Below are 22,425 nucleotides of genomic sequence, written 5' to 3'. Positions count from 1 at the left end.
TAATTACAAGTATATCTATACAGAAAATACAAGTTTCAAGAGCTTAACATCAACTAACTGCTGCCAAAATAAATACTTAAAGAAACCAAGAACAAAACTGCTTAACAGTGGGACACAAAATCCAACAAAGAGGGAGGAGGACAAACCAAGAAAGTGCAAAGGAAAGCGAGTAGCCACTCCCCAAAGTGTTTTTACAAACAGGGATTCAGATCAGAGGAACAAACACAAACCTGTCTAGGAATATGACCAATGAGGCAATAGAAAGTGACTAGAAGTCAGTGATAAATCAAAAATGACAACCAAAATCCCAGAGTCTTAAATTATTTAATCCAGACATTATCTAACCCCTCAGATTTGCTTGGTGCTATGTTGTTTATCATTCTCCATTTGAATGAAATGTGGAACAAACACAATACTGGTTTGATAGTGTTTCAGAGCTAATTCACCCTTGAAGGTCAGGGTCAGCTGTATTATTGTGTTCACATAATTTATTTCTTCATATAGAAAAATAACATGTCAAAGAAGGGATTAAAGTAAATTTTATTTTGAAATAATCAGCTGAATCTCAAACTTCAAATAAATGGATCTTAAAATGTCCATGAACTTCAGAATCTCAGTATTCTAATCTAATGGTTACCAAACTATTCCCTTTGGCCCAAAAGGGACCAAACTGGTAAGTCTCAACAGTAACACCCTTTCCATGTCTTTAATATTATAAGTACATTAAATTTCTAGAAAGACTTATTAAAGAATTCTACTTCTTAGAAAATATTTTAAAATGATCTAATCTACCTTATTGATTCACAAATAAGAAATACTCAGACCAGAGTAACCTTCCCAGGTCTCCCCATTCTCAGGTGACATCCTGTCTACTATTCTGTAGCCTTGATGGTCCTGGTCCTGATATTATGAATAAGTCCTTTTCACTACTACCATTAAACTTACTGTCATAGCCTTTTGTATCACCTGGACAAAAATCTGTTCTAAATCAAGTAATCACCAACTTCTGCCTCCCCAGCAATCCAAAAGTGAAAAACAATTTATGAAGAAAGAAATTAAGACCTACAGAAAAATTATTTTAGCAATACATAAGGTCTACCAGAAAGACTGCTCCCTAATTTATTTACATTTGACTAGCAATGTCTCTAAAATGTGTTAGAGAAAATGTTCTACACATTTATATATATATAAACAGTTATAAGTTGATTAACAATAAGCAAATATATACAATAAAAATATGTCATGAGCCCAATGTTGACTTTCACCACCAGAGAACAGTAATGTTGAGATTCAAATCATGATTTCCTGATTAAGAGACAAGATTTTTTTAAAAAGGGAACAAAAATGTAGGAACAAGTAAATTATAAGTAGCAAAATAAATACAACTGTAGACAGGAGAAGAATTTAACACCTATGGTGGCAAATTTAGACCAGGTAATCTATTTTCATTATAACAAAGCCAGAATAAATTATTTGACAATATTATTTGCTCTATAAACGAAGGCAAGTATTTTTGCTGGTGGCAGGTGTGGATTTTTTTCATCAAAGAACATTAAAAGGGTGAGACATAATGATACCACTTGTATGTTTAACCAACAGTTCTGATCCCCTCTCATTAATCTTTGACAGCTGATAATGTGAATAGAAAGACATGATGAATCAACACATATGCCAGTTTTAAAAAGAAAAATCCCTTAAAGCAATCTCCGCATCTAAATGGTAAACATAGAATGAATTCATAATCTGGCAATTTTTTTTTTTAATTCAAGGCAAAAAAATGTATGAATGAGTCTACCTATTTATAAAAATGTGAATGATCAAAACAGTGCAGTCACTGGGCTCTCACACTGTGTAAGTTCAATTTGAAATGTACATTTGGTATAGGATTCAGCTGTCAAGAGGGATCAACTCAAAGGACATCACACAATCTATAAACCAGCTGGAAGAAGCCATCCAGACTTTGCCCTGCCTAACTCTCTCTGGGCGATGATTAGACAAATCCTCATAGATGATATACTGTGTGCAGAAGTGCTGATCAGAATCAGGTTTGGCATGGTACGCGACTGTATTGATGGTTTGAGTCACGTCACTGTCTGGCTTGGGCTTTCTACTGAGGATCTGTCCCCCAGATGCAGTGACAAGCTTAATAAGGCTGTCCTTTGGATGGTGTCTGAAGCTTCCCCCAAAATAGAAATAGCATCCATCAAACAGCTTTGGCAACTGAAAAAACAAAAAAAAAAGCTCATTAAAAGCAGACCAAAATATTTAAAAACACTGCATATGAATAGGGAAATAAAAAGAAAAGTCACAAGCAGCTAAGAAGCTACTTAATGAGGTGCTAGGACAAGCTGTATTTCAAATAAACCATTTAGGTAAAAAATATATATACTTATGCAAATAAAGGTTTCCTATACAATTTTTTCCTTAAGACTCTGGTGCTTTTCACTCTTCTCACATTTTAGGTGTGCTCTGTGTGTGTGTCTCTGTGTGTGTGTATGGTATACATCCACATAAAACCTGTTCATCAAGCGTCTTATATCAGAATATTTATTCATTTATTTTGTGGGACTTAAAGCCCCAAGAATTCCTTCCTAGGGTAACTGAAACATGCTTCACGGATACCAAGCTAAACTTAATTGTAAGAGTAACAGCTTTTCTATGGAGTTTTCCAATTCTGCCCATCCATATTTAGGTTCCTATATACTACCAATCTAAGGTCCCCAGGGCAGTGACGTGGGAGTGTGGCCTCCAGGATTCTAGAAATGTTTTCCTTAGAACACAATACATTATATGGCCATGGCTAGGGATCCAATTAGATATGAAACACACTTCTGTGAGCTTTACTGAAAAAGTTTCACAAGTCCCTTCTACAAAAACTTTTCTTTGGCATTTTTAATATACCTATATGTCAACAGGGTAATGGAATTTTATCCATTAAAACTACAATATATGGTAATAAAGACATGGTTAACTAAATCCGAGCAGTAGTTCTAAGTCTTCTCTCAAGCTACTTCATATATGAGACTCACCTCAGATTCTGAAAGGTTTATGGGAATGTTCAAGATGCCCAAAATCTAGTAACAGTATGAAATTATTACCTTCTGGTTTTTACTGCTCATTGTAATCATCTCTCAGAATCAAGTGCTTGAAATAAGCACAATTAAAGTTTTAATCAGTCACCTGTACTTGTTGAAAGGGCAGGAGAAGTTTTTCCTGACGGTAATAATAGTATTAAGTTATAATAAGAACAATAAAAGTGGTATCAAAAGGAAAATACCAGCTGTTCTCTGTTGAGCCTGCTTCTACGTGGTCCTTCAGGAATTTCATACTTTTCTTCCTGTTCATATTCTTTTCTTTGTAGACATGCTTTCACCCCTGGGGAAAAAAACGAGGATAAAAGCAAAATAAATATCAAGTGAGCATTATTTCTTTCACACTGAAATTATGCCATTTACCTAAGTGATTTTTCTTCTTCATGGTTAAATATTGTTCTGAAACAGAAAGAGAAACCTTACTTATGCCAAAACAAAATGTAATAAAACTGGTTTTCCAGGGCTTCCACGGTGGCGCAGTGGTTGAGAGTCCGCCTGCCGATGCAGGGGACACGGGTTCGTGCCCCGGTCCGGGAAGATCCCACATGCCGCGGAGCGGCTGGGCCCGTGAGCCATGGCCGCTGAGCCTGCGCGTCCAGAGCCTGTGCTCCGCAACGGGAGAGGCCACAGCAGTGAGAGGACCGCGTACGGCAAAAAAAAACAAAACAAAACTTGTTTTCCATATAAAGAAAATGTAAGAAATCTTTTCTTCAGAGGACTGAGCAATGAAGTAGTACTGAATACAAATTTTAGTTTTCTTTCTGAAAAACCTAAATCAGTACATTATTTCATGTACCAGAATAAAAATCTAAATTGTAATTTATAACCATTATCAAAATTAAAGTAATAAAAAGTCCCTCATTTAGTTCAGCCCACAATGATCTGACCCCGAGGTCTTATCACCTGCCCCTCATTCTGGTGGTCCTATGCCTAACCTCCTGTTAGACTATAAGTGACCTGACATTAAGGAAAGTACTTGAGTCCAGAACACCTCACTTATTAAGCTGGTCAAATAACAGGGGCTCTACAGCTCTTGTTAAAATAAACAGTAAAGCAGAGTCTGGGACATGTTTGGAATTGACAGGTACTCAATGAAGTCACCAGTCTAGAGATGACTTGGTGAATATTTCAAATGTTTTAGAGCTGCTTCAACTGAGATATTCCAAGACATTGCATAATATATAAAAGTTAGAATATTTTAATGACTGAATACATCTATCTCAACAAAAGCAGAGCTTTGTCAAGGGACTGAATTTTTTCTTAACTTGGGACTATGAATGCATATTCCAGTTGAACACTCAACCCTGGCATATCTATAATTCCCTATCATGTGATTCTTAATTTTTTGCTAGTTTTGCCTGGGGACTAAAACATCCCCAGTGTTTTCAATACAAGGATCATATTTATCTAAGTTTGCTACGCTGAATTCTGCTCTTCTCACTAACTTATCATAAATATGATGGTTTTTATAAAGAATTGTTGGTTTTTTGCATGTAGTAAAAATTATATTTTAAAAATAGAATTTTTAATAACTACTCACAGGGTATAAAAAACAATCTTTCCAATGAAGCTAATACTAAAATATTAACTTTACTGTATACTGAAAATGAGTCTCAAAATAAAATTTTTGACTAGGTCAAAATCATAGGAGAAACACTGACAGTGTGTGCTTACATGACATCATGTATTGGTTCTACATTAAACACCAATGCAAAAAACATTACCAATCTATCCAAATCACTGACTTACCTCAAACTCATTATTTCATATATAAATTATTACTTTTACTTTTTATCACTTAAGCATGTAACCCCCTTCCTAAACCTCCTTTCCTGATGATATTTGAAGAGCATTTATACCAGTATCTTTAGATGAACTGTATATGCCAGCATATAAACCAAGGACTGAACACTGAATACTCCTATAATATCAAGTAACTGTAACAAGTAAAGAGCTAATGTGTAACTACAGAAATAAATAAATGGGCTGTGCCTATGCTGGCTGCTTATCCATTTTATGGGTTTATTTGACTGGTTATTTAAACTATCAAAAAAGCATACGAAAATGGTTTCAATTGATCCAGGCAACATGCCAGCATTACTCAATCAACAGAATGTAGTCTTAACAGATACTAGAATCAGATAAGCAGGGCATCAAGAGAAATGAGATGGCAGACACCAAGAGGGCAGCATGGCACTACCAGAGGAAGATGCCAGTACTCTTTCAGTGTAAATATGCCTCAAGTCACAAAACTTTCAGCCTTATAGCAATTGTTCAGTAAATTTCTGTAAAGGCAGGCAGAAAAATCCAATGCTCTAATTACAATTACTGAGCTAAATGAAGAATGTGTTCCTGATATCCTTTTATTCCAAGTAACAATTTGCCAACTCTCTCTACCACTTAATATCAGCTAAAGAAGGAAAATATAGCTTCCCCGTGAAAACTAAGGAACAGTTTCTAGGTCTATAACAATCTGTTAGAATTGCCGTTGTAGAACAGAAAACATTTTTTGAAATTCGGGTGTGACATCTAGTCCAAAGACTGTAACTCGAACACCTACAAGGGCCACTCAAATTATATAATCATGTAGGGAACCTTGTGTTAAGTCGTAGGGAGTTATGGAGATTGTAACAAATAGGAAAATGTACATCATACCTAAAGACACAAAACTTAAATGATTATGCTGAACTAAACCACATACATTTTATCTGTTTTGGTCTTAGATTGCCAATTTGACTTGATGCTTGTCTAATCAACCTCTTCATTTCATAGATAAGGAAACTTAAATCCTAAGAGATTTAAGAAGCTTTCCCAGTGATACATGTGAGATGAGAACTCAGATATCCTCCAACTTCTAGATCAGTGTTTCTTTATCTTTATTTTATTAAAAAAATAAAGCATCTTAGGAAATGCCAGGTACTCTCCACTCAGATTTAATATACTGTATCTCAAAATAAATGACATAACCACTTAACAGATGACTAAATAGGAGGATCCTTATTTTTAAGAGATTAGCCAAAAGGTATACCAAAGTGTCAAAAACTGCTGACTACCTGGGAGTGGGGGGTTGGAGGGGGGAGAACAATGCATTTGGCTTTGTCTTCAGTGAATTGATGAGTTTGTTTAATCTGACTGATGCCAAAGCTGCCACTCTCTCATTTGTACCCTATGAGTTTCAGAATGTTCATACCTCTCAGTAGACATTTACGATAATTACATTTAATATCAACTTCCTAGTAATTTCTTTTGAGATAAACCAATTGAACTGATTTACCAAAACAAGAATGAAATGCTTTAAACTTTCAGCAACCTAAATGCTGATATATTAACATCATCAATGAAATGGAAGAATCTACAAGCCATAATACTACCTAATTAACAAACCTAAATAATAGATAATATTTTAAGGTTTTAATTACTGAACGTAAGTTAGTTAAGCAAATTGCAGCAAGAAGTGTTAAATCTATTTTCCATGTTAAAAAAACTATCAGAACTTTCACAACATTCCTAGTCATAAACTCATCTAAAGTATAATATATACTGTAATCCTTAATCTCTATAAATATTTTAAAACAGGTCTTTTCCCACCAATTTAAAGATACTTCCTTACTGTATAGCACACAGAACTATATCCAATATCCTATGATAAACTATAATGGAAAACATAAAAAAGAATGTATATATATATATATGTGTGTGTGTGTATAACTGAATTGCTTTGCTGTACAGCACTAATTAATACATTGTAAATCAACTATACTTCAATAAAAAAATACATCCTAAAACTCAACCAAATTATATTTTGTATTTGTACTTAATAAAGTCCATATTATTCCATTATCTGCCAATAAAATAGTTCATCAGAAATGGATTCTTGTGAAGAAATATACATATGCAAGATCACTAGTTAACTTTCTCAGCTAGATAGGAGGATCTGAATCCAAACTGAAATGACTATACATGAATAATTTATATTGTTTATGTAAACACAGGAGATTTCTGAATATGCCAGAATGATATATACTTTAAAATGTGTCAAGCCACTATCCTTGTAAAATGTATGCTTTGTATCATCTTTCTTACTTTTCACATGTTCTATTATATTTTAAGATTTTAACCAAAGCTATCATTTTTCAGAAGTACAGGAATCAACTACCTATCTTATTAAAACTAAGATTCTTTTCAGCGCAGATGTATTCCGGATCATGTGTATACCATTTCAGGTAAGCTTTCCTTTTGCCCTGATTTTATTACTTTTTTATATAGAGATAAGCAGCCCAATTCCCAAAGTACTGCTTAACTCAAAGTCATTAACTCGAAGTCATTAAAGTAGCTCTGGCTACCTAAGCAAAGTCTAGAATCTGTATACTAATGCAGCTTATGAATTCTGGGATGTGATTTTTTTTTTAAAAGAAGTTTGTACCATCCAGAAATGTATTCCTTTATTCTGAATCTCTAGGAGCCACTCTTGCCTCCTACCTCATAAAAGCACATATATCCATGGATGTATATTTTCATTTCAGCTGCATGAACCACTGATGATGTTCATTAATCTATATTAAGTTTAGTCACTTTTCCTAGTTTTAGAAAGAAAAAAAGGATTGCACAAGTGGGAGGGAGTAGAAAAAAGGGTTTCTGAATCTACAGCTACATACAAATGATTATAGAATACAATGAAGACAGAATGAAGCGTTCAAATGGAGATCTGTTAAATGTCCAAAGAGGAAAGTATCCCTCCATGAAGACCACAGAATGTGCTTACTCTCTTCAAAAGCTAGAGCAATAAATAAATTCCTAATTTAAAGAACTGTTATTCTTCTGAAGCCACTGGCTGAAATAGCACTGAAAATCAGAATTAAAAATTACTCTTAGCCAACACTAAATGTTATCCTAAAAAAAAAAGAAAATACAGAATCAAATATTTTATGTCAAAATCAAAAATCCTAATAAATATGTCATTAGATCCAAACCGGGCACTTACGTAACTCAAGAAAACTGCATTATTAGTAAAATAAACACTGAAGAATTTCCTTTCTGATTGTATTGAAAATGAACACCCAAGTTGTAAAAACAACAAAAAATTATTTTTAGATGCTTTTCTAGTAGGCTTTTTAGTCAAATAGGCTATGATATCACTAAACTTCAGACAAAAGGAAATGGTTTTTAAGAGGGAACTTTTTACAACAATGACAAAAATGGAAAAACAACTTTCACTCTCACTGAAATTTTTAAAAAATAGGATGGCAAGTAAAAGAAGAGCTAAGCCCAATACTATGAAATTCCACAGTGAAGAGTGGAAGGACAATAAAATGAAGGCTGAAAATGTAAAATAAAAGGTAAATGCTCCTTTTGTGCCATCATAAACATTTAGATTTAGGAAATCAACTGTCACAGATCATTAGATTTTGTGTTTTCATATAAATACCACTGAAAAATTGTTTATTTTTGGCTACTTTTTAAGCCAATATTCTAATTATAAGCATATTTATACATAAAAATACATTTCCTCATAGGATAGTTTGCTAAATTCATTTATTTTACTTAATGCACATTGAGAAGCAGGTCAAATTCTATCACAAAAATATATTACTGTATCATAAAATTTGCTTGGGCAAAATCTGGGTATCAATTCTAAAACTTTGTATTATGAATAATAATATCAAAACAATCCTCAATAATTTAAAAACTCATACTTGGTGTTCTTTGTTAGTCATATATTTAAAACTGAAATATTTATGTAAGACTTCCATTTTTATTGGACAATAACCATATTAACATTTATCTGCTAGGTCTGCACAACAGGCATCAACAATCTGGTGTGCCAGATTGGAGCAATATACATACACAGGTTCTAATGTCCCTTATTAAGAACGAAACCCTCTGGTGGCGCGGTGGTTGAGAGCCCGCCTGCCGATGCAGGGGACGCGGGCTCGTGCCCCAGTCCGGGAAGATCCCACATGCCGCGGAGCGGCTGGGCCCGTGAGCCATGGCCGCTGAGCTTGCGCGTCCGGAGCCTGTGCTCCGCAACGGGAGAGGCCACAACAGTGAGAGGCCCGCGTACCACAAAAAAAAAAAAAAGAATGAAACCCTCACCTACCCAATTAATTTTTAGAAAAGATCAAAAAGAAGATCTAATTGTTATTAGAACTTGAGAATTTGAACTTCTTCATAAAAAACTTGAATTTAAGAGACATACATTGATTTTGAAACTGTTATAAACTAACAGACCTCTACTACCAATCTACAACTGTTTTGATTGTTTCCTTCCCTGTACATATTCACACATTTATATATTGACAGTGAAGATATAATTGTTTTATGCTCTTTAAAAAATTTAAACAAATTTGTTTTTTCATATTCAGTCCTACTAATTATCATATAAAAATAAAATTTTTTTCATAAAACACCTTTAAGCATTCCAGAATGTTCTCAATTTTCTCATATGCCGGTTATTCCCCCCTACTTCTTGTTATAAGAAATAACAATGCAAATACTTTTTTTTCTTTCTTTTGTATTACTTGCTTGGAGTATATTCTCAGAAGTAGGACTATTATATCAACAGATGTTAATTTTTTTTTATTCTTAGACAATCTTTGTAAAATATTTCTCTAAGCATGAAGTTGCCTAATCAATCTTAGCTGACAGAAATGCTTTGGTATATTTATTTTTTGATAATTAGCAAAATATGACTAGTAAAAACTACCTGTATTTTTAAAATTCCACAGCTCACTCAACATCCATTCGAAGAAATAAATTTTAATAGAAAAGTATGTTTATTAATCTGATTATGAAGCTATTTACAAAATGATGATATAATGATTGCCTCTTAGGATCAATCTTCCTCATCTAAAACAAAAACAAAGAAACACCGTATCTGGCCCTTCCTCTCTTCACAGACACAAGTCCAGTGCAAAATGTCTGGCACATTCCCACAGCAATTCCCTTAGGTGCTAAGGCCTTTCAGAACTTCTATAGCAGCAATTTTATTTAAACTTAGATGAGAGTGGGGAAGAGGAAGAGATTATGAAAGAAAAGAGGACAACCATTTGCTCTCCCCATCACAATGAGATGAGAAATGAAGAGGCAGATTTAAATTTTTTTTTAAAAAAGGTTAAGCTAGATGAGATTTTGAAAGCAGTGTACTGAAAGAACAGGTCAGTAAAATACATTTTTACTTTCTGAAGGCTAGTTTACATCCTTAGGATGCAATTCCACTTTTTTCATTCTCTAAGAGATGAATAAAATGGCATATTTATATATCTTCTAATCTTCATTCTAGTCACCTCTTTCATTACCAAAATTCACTCTGTACAGGGATGGTTATTAGTTGCCTGTGAGGAATTAGCACCAAAACTAGGACTAAAGCAGAATCTCAGGCACAAATTTAATCTTGAAGAAGGAACTTCCCTAGCTGTATCTCCCGTTTCTGTAAAATAAAGATAAATACCATTTGATAAAATATCTGTAAAATAAATATGATGAGACAGAATGGCTACTACAATAGTATAATTATGCCCTATTCTTAGAATGTTCATTCAAAGTTCATTAACTACGACACTGTAATATGCTCTCTCTATATATATAATATAAAGAAGTAAAAGATATGGACCAATTAAGACAAAATAAGTTTCAACAGAAGCCTTCCAATAGTTAAATTTGGATCCAATGGATCCAGACTGTTTTGTATAATTCTTTTTGTTAATTTGTTTAAATTTGCTTAAGTTTTTAAATAAGACAGTTCTCTGCAGAGTAAGTTTAGATGAAATTTCCTCTTTAATCTACTTGGTTTGTGGAAAATGCCATAAAACGTTGATACTAAACTTTCTATATAGTTCAGCCAGTAAAGCTTCTGTCTGCCAGGCAAGCTGGTGGATAAACTCAAACACAAGATCTAGTTTTAATAAGTCATAAATCTTTATGATTAATTTTGAAAGCTTTGGTCCACCACATCTTTCCTTAATATAGATGGTTTTCAACTAGTTTTGAATAGCTGTGAACATTTTTTTAAAAATCACACTAAGTTGCCTGACATTAAGAATAACACAGAGACTTCCGGGAAGATGGCGGAAAAGTAAGACGCGGAGATCACCTTCCTCCCCACAGAACAACTGCTACAGAACACCTACTGAACGCTGGCAGAAGACCTCAGGCCTCCCAAAAGGCAAGAAAGCCCCCACGTACCTGGGTAGGGCAAAAGAAAAAAGAAAAAACAGAGACAAAAGTATAGGGATGGGACCTGCACCAGTGGGACGGAGCCGTGAAGGAGGAAATGTTTCCACACACTAGGAAGCCCCTTCGCGGGCGGAGACTGCGGGTGGCGGAGGGGGGAGCTTCGGAGCCGTGGGGGAGAGCGCAGCCACAGGGGTGCAGGGGGCAAAGCGGACAGATTCCCGCACAGAGGATCAGGGCCGACCGGCACTCACCAGACCGAGAGGCTTGTCTGCTCACCCGCCGGGCCAGGCGGGCCCGGGAGCTGAGGCTCGGGCTTCGGTCGGAGCGCAGGGAGAGGACTGGGGTTGGCGGCATGAAAACAGCCTGCAGGGGGTTACTGCGCCACGGCTGGACGGGAGGGAGTCCGAGAAAAAGCCTGGAGCTGCCAAAGAGGCAAGAGACTTTTTCTTCCCTCTCTGTTTCCTGGTGCGCGAGGAGAGGGGATTCAGAGCGCTGCTTAAAGGAGCTCCAGAGACGGGCGCGAGCCGCGGCTAAAAGCGCGGACCCCAGAGACGGGCATGAGGCTAAGGCTGCTGCTGCCGCCACCAAGAAGCCTGTGTGCGAGCACAGGTCACTCTCCACACCCCCCTTCCGGGGAGCCTGTGCAGCCCGCCACTGCCACATTCCCGGGATCCAGGGACAACTTCCCTGAGAGAACGCACGGCGGGCCTCAGGCTGGTGCAACGTCATGCTGGCCTCTGCCGCCGCAGGCTCGCCCTGCACTCCGTGCCCCCCCACCCCCCACCTGAGTGAGCCAGAGTCCCCGAATCAGCAGCTCCTTTAACCCCGTCCTGTCTGAGAAAAAACAAACGCCCTCCAGCGACCTACATGCAGAGGCGGGGCCAAATCCAAAGCTGAGCCCCTGGGAGCTGTGAGAACAAAGAAGAGAAAGGGAAATCTCTCCCAGCAGCCTCAGAAGCAGCGGATTAAAGCTCCACAATCAACTTGATGTCTGTGGAATACATCAATAGACAACGAATCATCCCAAATTGAGGAGGTGGACTTTGAGAGCAAGATTTATGATCTTTTCCCATTTTCCTCTTTTTGTGAGGGTGTAAGTGTATGCTTCTCTGTGAGATTTTGTCTGTATAGCTTTGCTTCCACCATTTGTCCGAGGGTTCTATCAGTCTGTTGGTTTTTTTTATAATTTTTTTCTTAATAATTACTTTTTAATAACTTTATTTTATTTTACTTTATCTTTGTTCTTTCTTTCCTTCCTTCCCTCCTTTAGACAATGAATCATCCCAAATTGAGGAGGTGGACTTTGAGAGCAAGATTCATGATTTTTTCCCCCTTTTCCTCTTTTTGTGACTGTGTGTGTATGTGTATGCTTCTGTGTGAGATTTTGTCTGTATAGCTTTGCTTCCACCATTTGTCCCAGGATTCCATCCATCCGTTTTTGTTTGTTTTCTCTTAATAATTATTTTTTTATTTTAATAACTTTATTTTTATCTTATTTTACTTTATCTTTTCTTTCTTTTTTTCCTTCCTTCCCTGCTTCTTTCCCTCCTTCCTTCCCTCCCTCCCTCCCTTCTTTCTTTTTCTTTCTTCCTTCCTTGCTTCCTTCCTTCCTTTCTACTTCTACTTTCTTTCTAATTTTTCTTCTCAGCCATGTGGATGAAAGGCTCTTGGTGCTGCAGCCAGGAGTCAGTGCTTTGCCTCTGAGGTGGGAGAGCCAACTTCAGGACACTGGTCCACAAGAGACCTCCCAGCTCCACATAATATCAAACGGTGAAAATCTCCCAGAGATTTCCATCTCAACACCAGCACTCAGCTTCACTCAACGACCAGCAAGCTACAGTGCTGGACACCCTATGCCAAACAACTAGCAAGACAGGAACACAACCCCACCCATTAGCAGAGAGGCTGCCCCAAATTGTAATAAGTCCATAGACACCCCAAAACACACCACCAGACGTGGACCTGCCCACCAGAAAGACAAGACCCAGCCTCATCCACCAGAACACAGGCACTAGTCCCCTCCACCAGGAAACCTACACAACCCACTGAACCAACCTTAGCCACTGGGGACAGACACCAAAAACAACGGGAACTACGAACCTGCAGCCTGAAAAAAGGAGACCCCAAACACAGTAAGATAAGCAAAATGAGAAGACAGAAAAACACACAGCAGATGAAGGATCAAGATAAAAACCCACCAGACCTAACAAATGAAGAAGAAACAGGCAGTCTACCTGAAAAAGAAATCAGAATAATGACAGTAAAGATGATCCAAAATCTTGGAAATAGACAAAATGCAAGAAACATTTAACAAGGACCTAGAAGAACTAAAGATAAACAATGATGAACAACACAGTAAAAGAAATCAAAAATACTCTAGCAGAATAACTGAGGCAGAAGAACGGATAAGTGACCTGGAAGATAAAATACTGGAAATTAACTACTGCAGGGCAGAACAAAGAAAAAACAATGAAAAGAACTGAGGACAGTCTCAGAGACCTCTGGGACAACATTAAACACACCAACATTCAAATTATAGGGGTTCCAGAAGAAGAAGAGAAAAAGAAAGGGACTGAGAAAATATTTGAAGAGATTATAGTCGAAAACTTCCCTAATATGGGAAAGGAAATACTTAATCAAGTCCAGGAAGCACAGAGAGTCCCATACAGGATAAATCCAAGGAGAAATACGCCAAGACACATATTAATCAAACTGTCAAAAATTAAATACAAAGAAAACATATTAAAAGCAGCAAGGGAAAAACAACGAATAACACACAGCGGAATCCCCGTAAGGTTAACAGCTGATCTTTCAGCAGAAACTCTGCAAGCTAGAAGGGACTGGCAGGACATATTTAAAGTGATGAAGGAGAAGAACCTGCATCCAAGATTACTCTACCCAGCAAGGATCTCATTCAGATTTGATGGAGAAATTAAAACCTTTACAGACAAGCAAAAGCTGAGAGAGTTCAGCACCACCAAACCAGCTCTACAACAACTGATAAAGGAACTTCTCTAGGCAAGAAACACAAGAGAAGGAAAAGACCTACAATAACGAACCCAAAACAATTAAGAAAATGGGAATAGGAACATACATATCGATAATTACCTTAAATGTAAATGGACTAAATGCTCCCACCAAAAGACACAGATTGGCTGAATGGATACAAAAACAAGACCCATATATTTGCTGTCTCCAAGAGACCCACTTCAGACCTAGAGACACATACAGACTGAAAGTAAGGGGATGGAAAAAGATATTTCATGCAAATGGAAACCAAAAGAAAGCTGGAGTAGCAATTCTCATATCAGACAAAATAAACTTTAAAATAAACACTATTAGAAGAGACAAAGAAGGACAATACATAATGATCAAGGGATTGATCAAAGAAGAAGATACAACAATTGTAAATATTTATGCACCCAACATAGGAGCACCTCAATACATAAGGCAAAACCTAACAGCCATAAAAGGGGAAATCGACAGTAACACATTCATAGTAGGGGACTTTAACACCCCACTTTCACCAATGGACAGATCATCCAAAATGAAAATAAATAAGGAAGCACAAGCTTTAAATGATACGTTAAACAAGATGGACTTAATTGATATTTATAGGACATTCCATCCAAAAACAACAGAATACACATTTTTCTCAAGTGCTCACGGAACATTCTCCAGGATAGATCATATCTTGGGTCACAAATCAAGCCTTGGTAAATTTCAGAAAATTGAAACTGTATCAAGTATCTTTTCCGACCACAACGCTTTGATACTAGATATCAGTTACAGGAAAAGATATGTAAAAAATACAAACACATGGAGGCTAAACAATACACTACTTAATAACGAAATGATCACTGAAGAAATCAAAGAGGAAATAAAAAAATACCTAGAAACAAATGACAATGGAGACACGACAACCCAAAATCTATGGGATGCAGCAAAAATAGTACTAAGAGGGAAGGTTACAGCAATACAATCCTATCTTAAGAAACAGGAAACATCTCGAATAAACAACCTAACCCTGTAACTAAAGCAATTAGAGAAAGAAGAACAAAAAAGCCCCAAGGTTAGCAGAAGGAAAGAAATCATAAAAATCAGATCAGAAATAAATGAAAAAGAAATGAAGGAAATTATAGCAAAGATCAATAAAACTAAAAGCTGGTTCTTTGAGAAGATAAACAAAATTGATAAACCATTAGCCAGACTCATCAAGAAAAAAAGGGGGAAGACTCAAATCAATAGAATTAGAAATGAGAAGTAACAACTGACACTGCAGAAATACAAAGGATCATGAGCGATTACTACAAGCAACTCTATTCCAATAAAACGGACAACCTGGAAGAAATGGACAAATGCTTAGAAAGGCACAACCTGCAAAGACTGAATCAGGAAGAAATAGAAAATATGAGTAGACCAATCACAAGCACTGAAATTGAAACAGTGATTAAAAATCTTCCAACAAACAAAAGCCCAGGACCAGATGGCTTCACAGGCGAATTCTATCAAACATTTAGAGAAGAGCTAACACCTATCCTTCTCAAACTCTTCCAAAATATAGCAGAGGGAGGAACACTCCCAAACTCATTCCACGAGGCCACCATCACCCTGAAACCAAAACCAGACAAGGATGTCACAAAGAAAGAAAACTACAGGCCAATATCACTAATGAACATAGATGCAAAAATCCTCAACAAAATACTAGCAAATAGAATCCAACAGCACATTAAACAGATCATACACCATGATCAAGTGGGGTTTATTCCAGGAATGCAAGGATTCTTCAAATATACGCAAATCAATCAACGTGATACACCATATTAACAAAGTGAAGGAGAAAAACCATATGATCATCTCAATAGATGCAGGGAAAACTTTTGACAAAATTCCACACCCATTTATGATAAAAACCCTGCAGAAAGTAGGCACAGAGGAAACTTTCCTCAACATAATAAAGGCCATATATGACAAACCCACAGCCAACATCGTCCTCAATGGTGAAAAACTGAAAGCATTTCCACTAAGATCAGGAACAAAACAAGGTTGCCCACTCTCACCACTCTTATTCAACATAGTTTTGGAAGTTTTAGCCACAGCAATCAGAGAAGAAAAGGAAATAAAAGAAATCCAAATCAGAAAAGAAGAAGTAAAGCTGTGACTATTTGCAGATGACATGATACTATACACAGACAATCCTAAAGATGCTACGAGAAAACTACTAGAGCTAATCAATGAATTTGGTAAAGCAGCAGGATACAAAATTAATGCACAGAACTCTCTGGCATTCCTATACACTAATGATGAAAAATCTGAAAGTGAAATCAAGAAAACACTCCCATTTACCACTGCAACAAAAAGAATAAAATATCTAGGAATAAACCTACCTAAGGAGACAAAAGACCTGTATGCAGAAAATTATAAGACACTGATGAAAGAAATTAAAGATGATACAAATAGATGGAGAGATATACCATGTTCTTGGATTGGAAGAATCAACATTGTGAAAACGACTCTACTACCCAAAGCAATCTACAGATTCAATGCAATCCCTATCAAACTACCACTGGCATTTTTCACAGAAGTAGAACAAAACATTTCACAATTTGTATGGAAACACAAAAGACCCTGAATAGCCAAAGCAATCTTGAGAATGAAAAACGGAGCTGGAGGAATCAGGCTCCCTGACTTCAGACTATACTACAAAGCTACAGTAATCAAGACAGTATGGTACTGGCACAAAAACAGAAAGATCAATGGAACAGTATAGAAAGCCCAGAGATAAACCCACGCACATATGGTCACCTTATCTTTGATAAAGGAGGCAGGAATATACAGTGGAGAAAGGACAGCCTCTTCAATAAGTGGTGCTGGGAAAACTGGACAGGCACATGTAAAAGTATGAGATTAGATCACTCCCTAACACCATACACAAAAATAAGCTCAAAATGGATTAGAGACCTAAATGTAAGACCGGACACTATAAAACTCTTAGAGGAATATATAGGCAGGACACTCTATGACATAAATCACAGCAAGATCCTCTTGATCCACCTCCTAGAGAAATGGAAATAAAAACAAAAATAAACAAATGGGACCTAATGAAACTTCAAAGCTTTTGCACAGCAAAGGAAACCATAAACAAGACCAAAAGACAACCTTCAGAATGGGAGAAAATATTTGCAAATGAAGCAACGGACAATGGATCAATCTCCAAAATTTATAAGCAGCTCATGCAGCTTAATAACAAAAAAACAAACAACCCTATCCAAAAATGGGCAGAAGACCTAAATAGACATTTCTCCAAAGAAGATATACAGACTGCCAACAAACACATGAAAGAATGCTCAACATCACTAATCATTAGAGAAATGCAAATCAAAAATACAATGAGATATCATCTCACACCAGTCAGAATGGCCATCAACAAAAAATCTAGAAACAATAAATGCTGGAGAGGGTGTGGAGAAAAGGGAACCCTCTTGCACTGTTGGTGGGAATGTAAATTGATACACCCACTGTGGAGAACAGTGTGGAGGTTCCTTAAAAAACTACAAATAGAGCTACCATATCACCCAGCAATCCCACTACTGGGCATATACCCTGAGAAAACCATAATTCAAAAAGAGTCATGTACCAAAATGTTCGCTGCAGCTCTATTTACAGTAGCCCGGAGATGGAAACAAGTGTCCATCATCGGATGAATGGATAAAGAAGACGTGGCACATATATACAATGGAATATTACTCAGCCATAAAAGGAAACGAAATTGAGCTATTTGTAATGAGGTGGATAGACCCAGAGTCTGTCATACCGAGTGAAGTAAGTCAGAAAGAGAGAGACAAATACCGTATGCTAACACATATATATGGAATTTAAGAAAAAAAAATGTCATGAAGAACCTAGGGGTAAAACAGGAATAAAGACACAGACCTACTAGAGAATGGACTTGAGGATATGGGGAGGGGGAAGGGTAAGCTGTGACAAAGCGAGAGAGAGGCGTGGGCATATATACACTACCAAACGTAAGGTAGATAGCTAGTGGGAAGCAGCCGCATAGCACAGGGAGATCAGATCGGTGCTTTGTGACCGCCTGGAGGGGTGGGATAGGGAGGGTGGGAGGGAGGGAGACGCAAAAGGGAAGAGATATGGGAACATATATGTGTATATATATATATATAACTGATTCATTTTGTTGTAAAGCAGAAACTAACACACCATTGTAAAGCAATTATACTCCAATAAAGATGTTTAAAAAATAAAGAACAACACAGAAACCATAGAAAAATGTATTAGGATAGAAAGTATTTGAGGGTTCTTGCTTTCTTTTTATAAACCCAGCGGCTATTTAAAGTAATTGTCTTAAACTCTAAACCTATTTCTCAAACCTATTTGAACTTTGTATTAGACAATATGGGGATATGAACTTCAGTAAGAGATTCCATCCATCTTTTATCCTGAAAGAACGATTGATATTAGAGTATATTATTCACTACTGTGAAAATCACCAAGCAGCACGCTATTAGGCCAGCTTGAACCCATCAGTGATTCTATAAAAATGACATGACCAAGCCACTAAAGTGACAAAACTCCCATTTCTTAAAGAAGGCAGATATTTGGAAATGAATCATGTAGTCTGTACACATAGATGCAAGTTTGGCAAATTCACAAGAACTAGACTTACTGGGTAAGTGGTAAATGTCTTAGTATTCAAAATTTCACATGGCTTCTTTATTACTGAGACCTTACTATTATGAAAATCCATTCCTTCCTATAACCACAGGCAAGGTTTCTGGCACAAGTTCAGTACAAAAACATCTATAATCATGGATCCATTTTAAGTCATTTTTTAAAATACTGAGGCCCAATAAGACTTGCCCCTTGATTAGAAAGGGAAATGAGAGTTCAAAAGTAAGAGACATAAAGAGAAACTTTTTTTTCTATGTAAATGGCCAGTCAGTCCAGTTGTTTATCATACTTGTTTAACTGGTTGACTGGCAGAGTCTAGTAACAGATATTGACGAGAACAGATAGAGTAGCATTACTAGTCACAGCCGACTCAGACCAAATCAGTGGAGACTACCATCACAAGAAAAGTGGTAGCTGTATTTTATAAAGACGTGAATATCAGTTGCTAAAAGGAAACTTTTTTACAAACCAAGTTAATTTCAAACAACAGATTAAATTAATAATATAAAGATTTTGATTACATCAAGCATCTCTGCCATAAAACCTTCAAAACATAAAGCTATAAAAGATTTTTCAAAACTAATCCATCATTTGCTTCTTAAAAGGAAAGGTTCATTAAAAATACTCACTATTCTTTTTTAAATTTTTAATTTGAAATAATTATAGATTCACAGGTGGTTGCAAAGAAACATACAGGGAGGTTCCATGCACCCTGTCTCCAATGTTAACATCTTACACAACAATAGCACAATTATCAAAAGCAAGAATTTGACACCAATACAATCCGAAGAACTTATTCAGATTTCATCAATTATACATGCTCTCTTTTGTGTGTATGTGTGCACACATGCGCACGTACATCTGACATTTAATCACATGTGTAGACTGTGTAACATAACTACCACTAGGATCAAGATACTCAACTGCATCATAACAAGATTCCCTGTGTACCCCCTTTATAGCCACTATTCTTTTATAAACAATTAGTTAGCAAAAAAGATCATAGTGTCCTATATTAGCCATCATATCACAAGTAGATACTTTAGTGACTGAGGAGTAGAAAATAACCTTGCATGAGCTTTCTTTTTATTTTGTTAAGTTCTAGGTGAATCCAAGGTTAAGAAAAACAAGTGAGAGCTGGGAAGGTGAGAGGCAGCTCCAAAGGTAGTGGTGTTTGACTACATAACTAGAAAGGGGTAATGGGGACACATTTTCATCAGAGGTTTAGAGACTACCTAGTGTATTCGCCCCAAACGAGGTAGTACAGCGCAGTCTAAATTGCCAAATAGCTTCCTAAAATATATCATATTAGCTAAGAGAGCAAAAGAGACAGTTATACAGTTTTTAGGAATCAAAAAGGGAAAGCAACAAACTACTTTCATTTCATAGTTGTATATTTAAAACATACATTTATTAAGTTAAATATATCACATAATAGTAATACAGGTTGTTTAAGCTTACAGGTCTATTACATAATACATTTACTCTTAATTAAAATAGTTGGTACTGTAGAATAAGAGATTTTGAAACATACTTGTGGATATTTACTAAGAACATCTAAATAATACCATTAATATGAGACGCTTTTTCAAAATGCAGTGACTAACCAGAGGTAAAAAAAAAATCAGCATAAGGTCCTTAAATAATTATTGGTAGTAGTGTATTATAAAAATGATATTAGTCAATTTCATTTTATTTCATTACTTAATTCCTTTTGTAATTCTCCCAAATCCAATACTTACATTCAAATTTCAGGATCCAGCAACCACTGAGAATCCCCAGCATACATTTCAGGGTGCTTTGAACTGTATCACCAGGAACAATGACATGAGTTACTGGAAAACAAAAAAAAGCAATAAGAGAAACAGAAATATAAACCGAAATACTTTTTTAAGCAGTCTGCTTTTTATAACCAGTTAGTCTACATTTTATAAACTTATACCTGAATTTTCTTGAAAGGCAACAATTTTTATACTTAGGTATAAGACTTCTTTTATTTAGTTTCATTCTCTATTCTGGCTACCAACATGAAAAACCAGATCATAAACCATATATCTTAAAGCCACAGTAGCCAACACAAATTTTTCTTTTCTATTTCAAATTATAATTAAGGAAGTAAAGCATTACGCTGCATTACAATTTATTTGTCATTAGCAAACTCATAAAATTGCTCTGATGTATTGTTCTGTCTTAAAATAGGTGCAAAGCTTTAAACTTTATATTTCCTAACTAAATTAAGACTTTTAAGTAAGTAGTTTATAACTGTAAAAACATTTTAGAATTATTACCAGATTCAAAGTATATAGTCAGATCCCAATGGTTAAAACATATAAATTATCAAAGGGAGCTCTACAATGGAATTACCCATTTAAAAATTTCTTCAACCGAAAATAAATAAATAATCCTCACCTGTACTGTCAAACTCAGCACATTTTTTAGCCTTAAGAATTGCTGCAAGCTCACTGAGCATTTGCTGTTGTTCTGAAGAAAGTCCACTGCCTATAAGTACAAGAGGCCCATCCCTGCGCTGACCAGTGTTTACCTGTCAGTGGAAGAGGAGAGGCCAGTGTTAAAAACATTTAAAGATTAGAGAAAAATTAAACTGACTTTCAATTGATACAAGCTTGGATTTCATTCCTTAGTTTATCTAGTAATTCCCCAAAATTTCCATTGAACCTTAATGCTCAAGGCATTTGAATAACTGTTTTTCTATTTCTTTACCCCCTTCTCCCAATAAAACACTACTTGGGCTAGCTGTCTATACCCAGGATGTCTTCTTTCCTTGATTCTATTTTTTTTTTAATAAATTTATTTTATTTTTTATTTGTTTTTGGTTGCATTGGGTCTTTGTTGATGCGCGGGGGCTTTTTCTAGTTGCAGCGAGCAGGGGGCTACTCTTTACTGCAGTACACATGCTTGTCATTGCGGTGGCTTGTCTTGTTGCGGAGCACGGGCTCTAGGCGCGCGGGCTTCAGTATTTGTGGTGCACGGGCTCAGTAGTTGCGGCTCATGGGCTCTAGAACTCAGGCTCAGTAGCTGTGGCGCACGAGCTCAGTTGCTCCGCACGGCATGTGGGATCTTCCCGGGCCAGGGATTGAACCTGTGTCCTCTGCACTGGCAGGCGGATTCTTAACCGCTGTGCCACTAGGAAGTCCCTCCTTGCTAAATTGGGTCTCTCTAGGGTTTTACAACTTCATTCTGTCACCAGTAAGCACCCCCCCCTTTTTTTAAAGTAACCCAAAATACCCACTTAAAATGATCAATTCTCTAACTCCCCCCCCACTAACTTATTCCAATAGAGTTAAACTCAACTTGGTCTTTTTAATTTAAACCGAGATTACATAAAAAATTAAAGAAAACTAAGACTTCTAGCACAGCACCAATGGATACCGTTAAAGATTAGACATGCAAGATTCAAAGAAGCAACGGGACAGTGTTTTCAATAGCAGCCAACAGAAATTTAATAAATGAA

The 22,425-nt window shown here is 36.4% G+C and overlaps 1 protein-coding gene across 1 annotated transcript in view; it reads right to left on the bottom strand.

Annotated features, from left to right (window-relative positions):
* Positions 1-261: 261 nt before the first annotated feature.
* Positions 262-22,425, bottom strand: part of BARD1 (BRCA1 associated RING domain 1) — a 72,503-nt gene continuing 50,339 nt past the window's right edge. Inside the window, exons 8-11 of the mRNA XM_029226131.1 lie at positions 21,363-21,495; positions 20,696-20,788; positions 3,278-3,375; positions 262-2,220 (exon numbers count right to left, since the gene is read on the bottom strand). Coding sequence (XP_029081964.1) covers positions 1,888-2,220; positions 3,278-3,375; positions 20,696-20,788; positions 21,363-21,495 — 657 coding nt within the window. The 3' untranslated portion in view covers positions 262-1,887. The remainder of the gene's footprint in view (positions 2,221-3,277; positions 3,376-20,695; positions 20,789-21,362; positions 21,496-22,425) is intronic.

This window comes from Monodon monoceros, unplaced genomic scaffold (assembly GCF_005190385.1).
Source record: "Monodon monoceros isolate NGI ecotype Baffin Bay Population unplaced genomic scaffold, NGI_Narwhal_1 Super_Scaffold_16, whole genome shotgun sequence".
Lineage (NCBI taxonomy): Eukaryota > Metazoa > Chordata > Mammalia > Artiodactyla > Monodontidae > Monodon > Monodon monoceros.
This window is presented reverse-complemented; position numbering and strand designations above follow the sequence as displayed.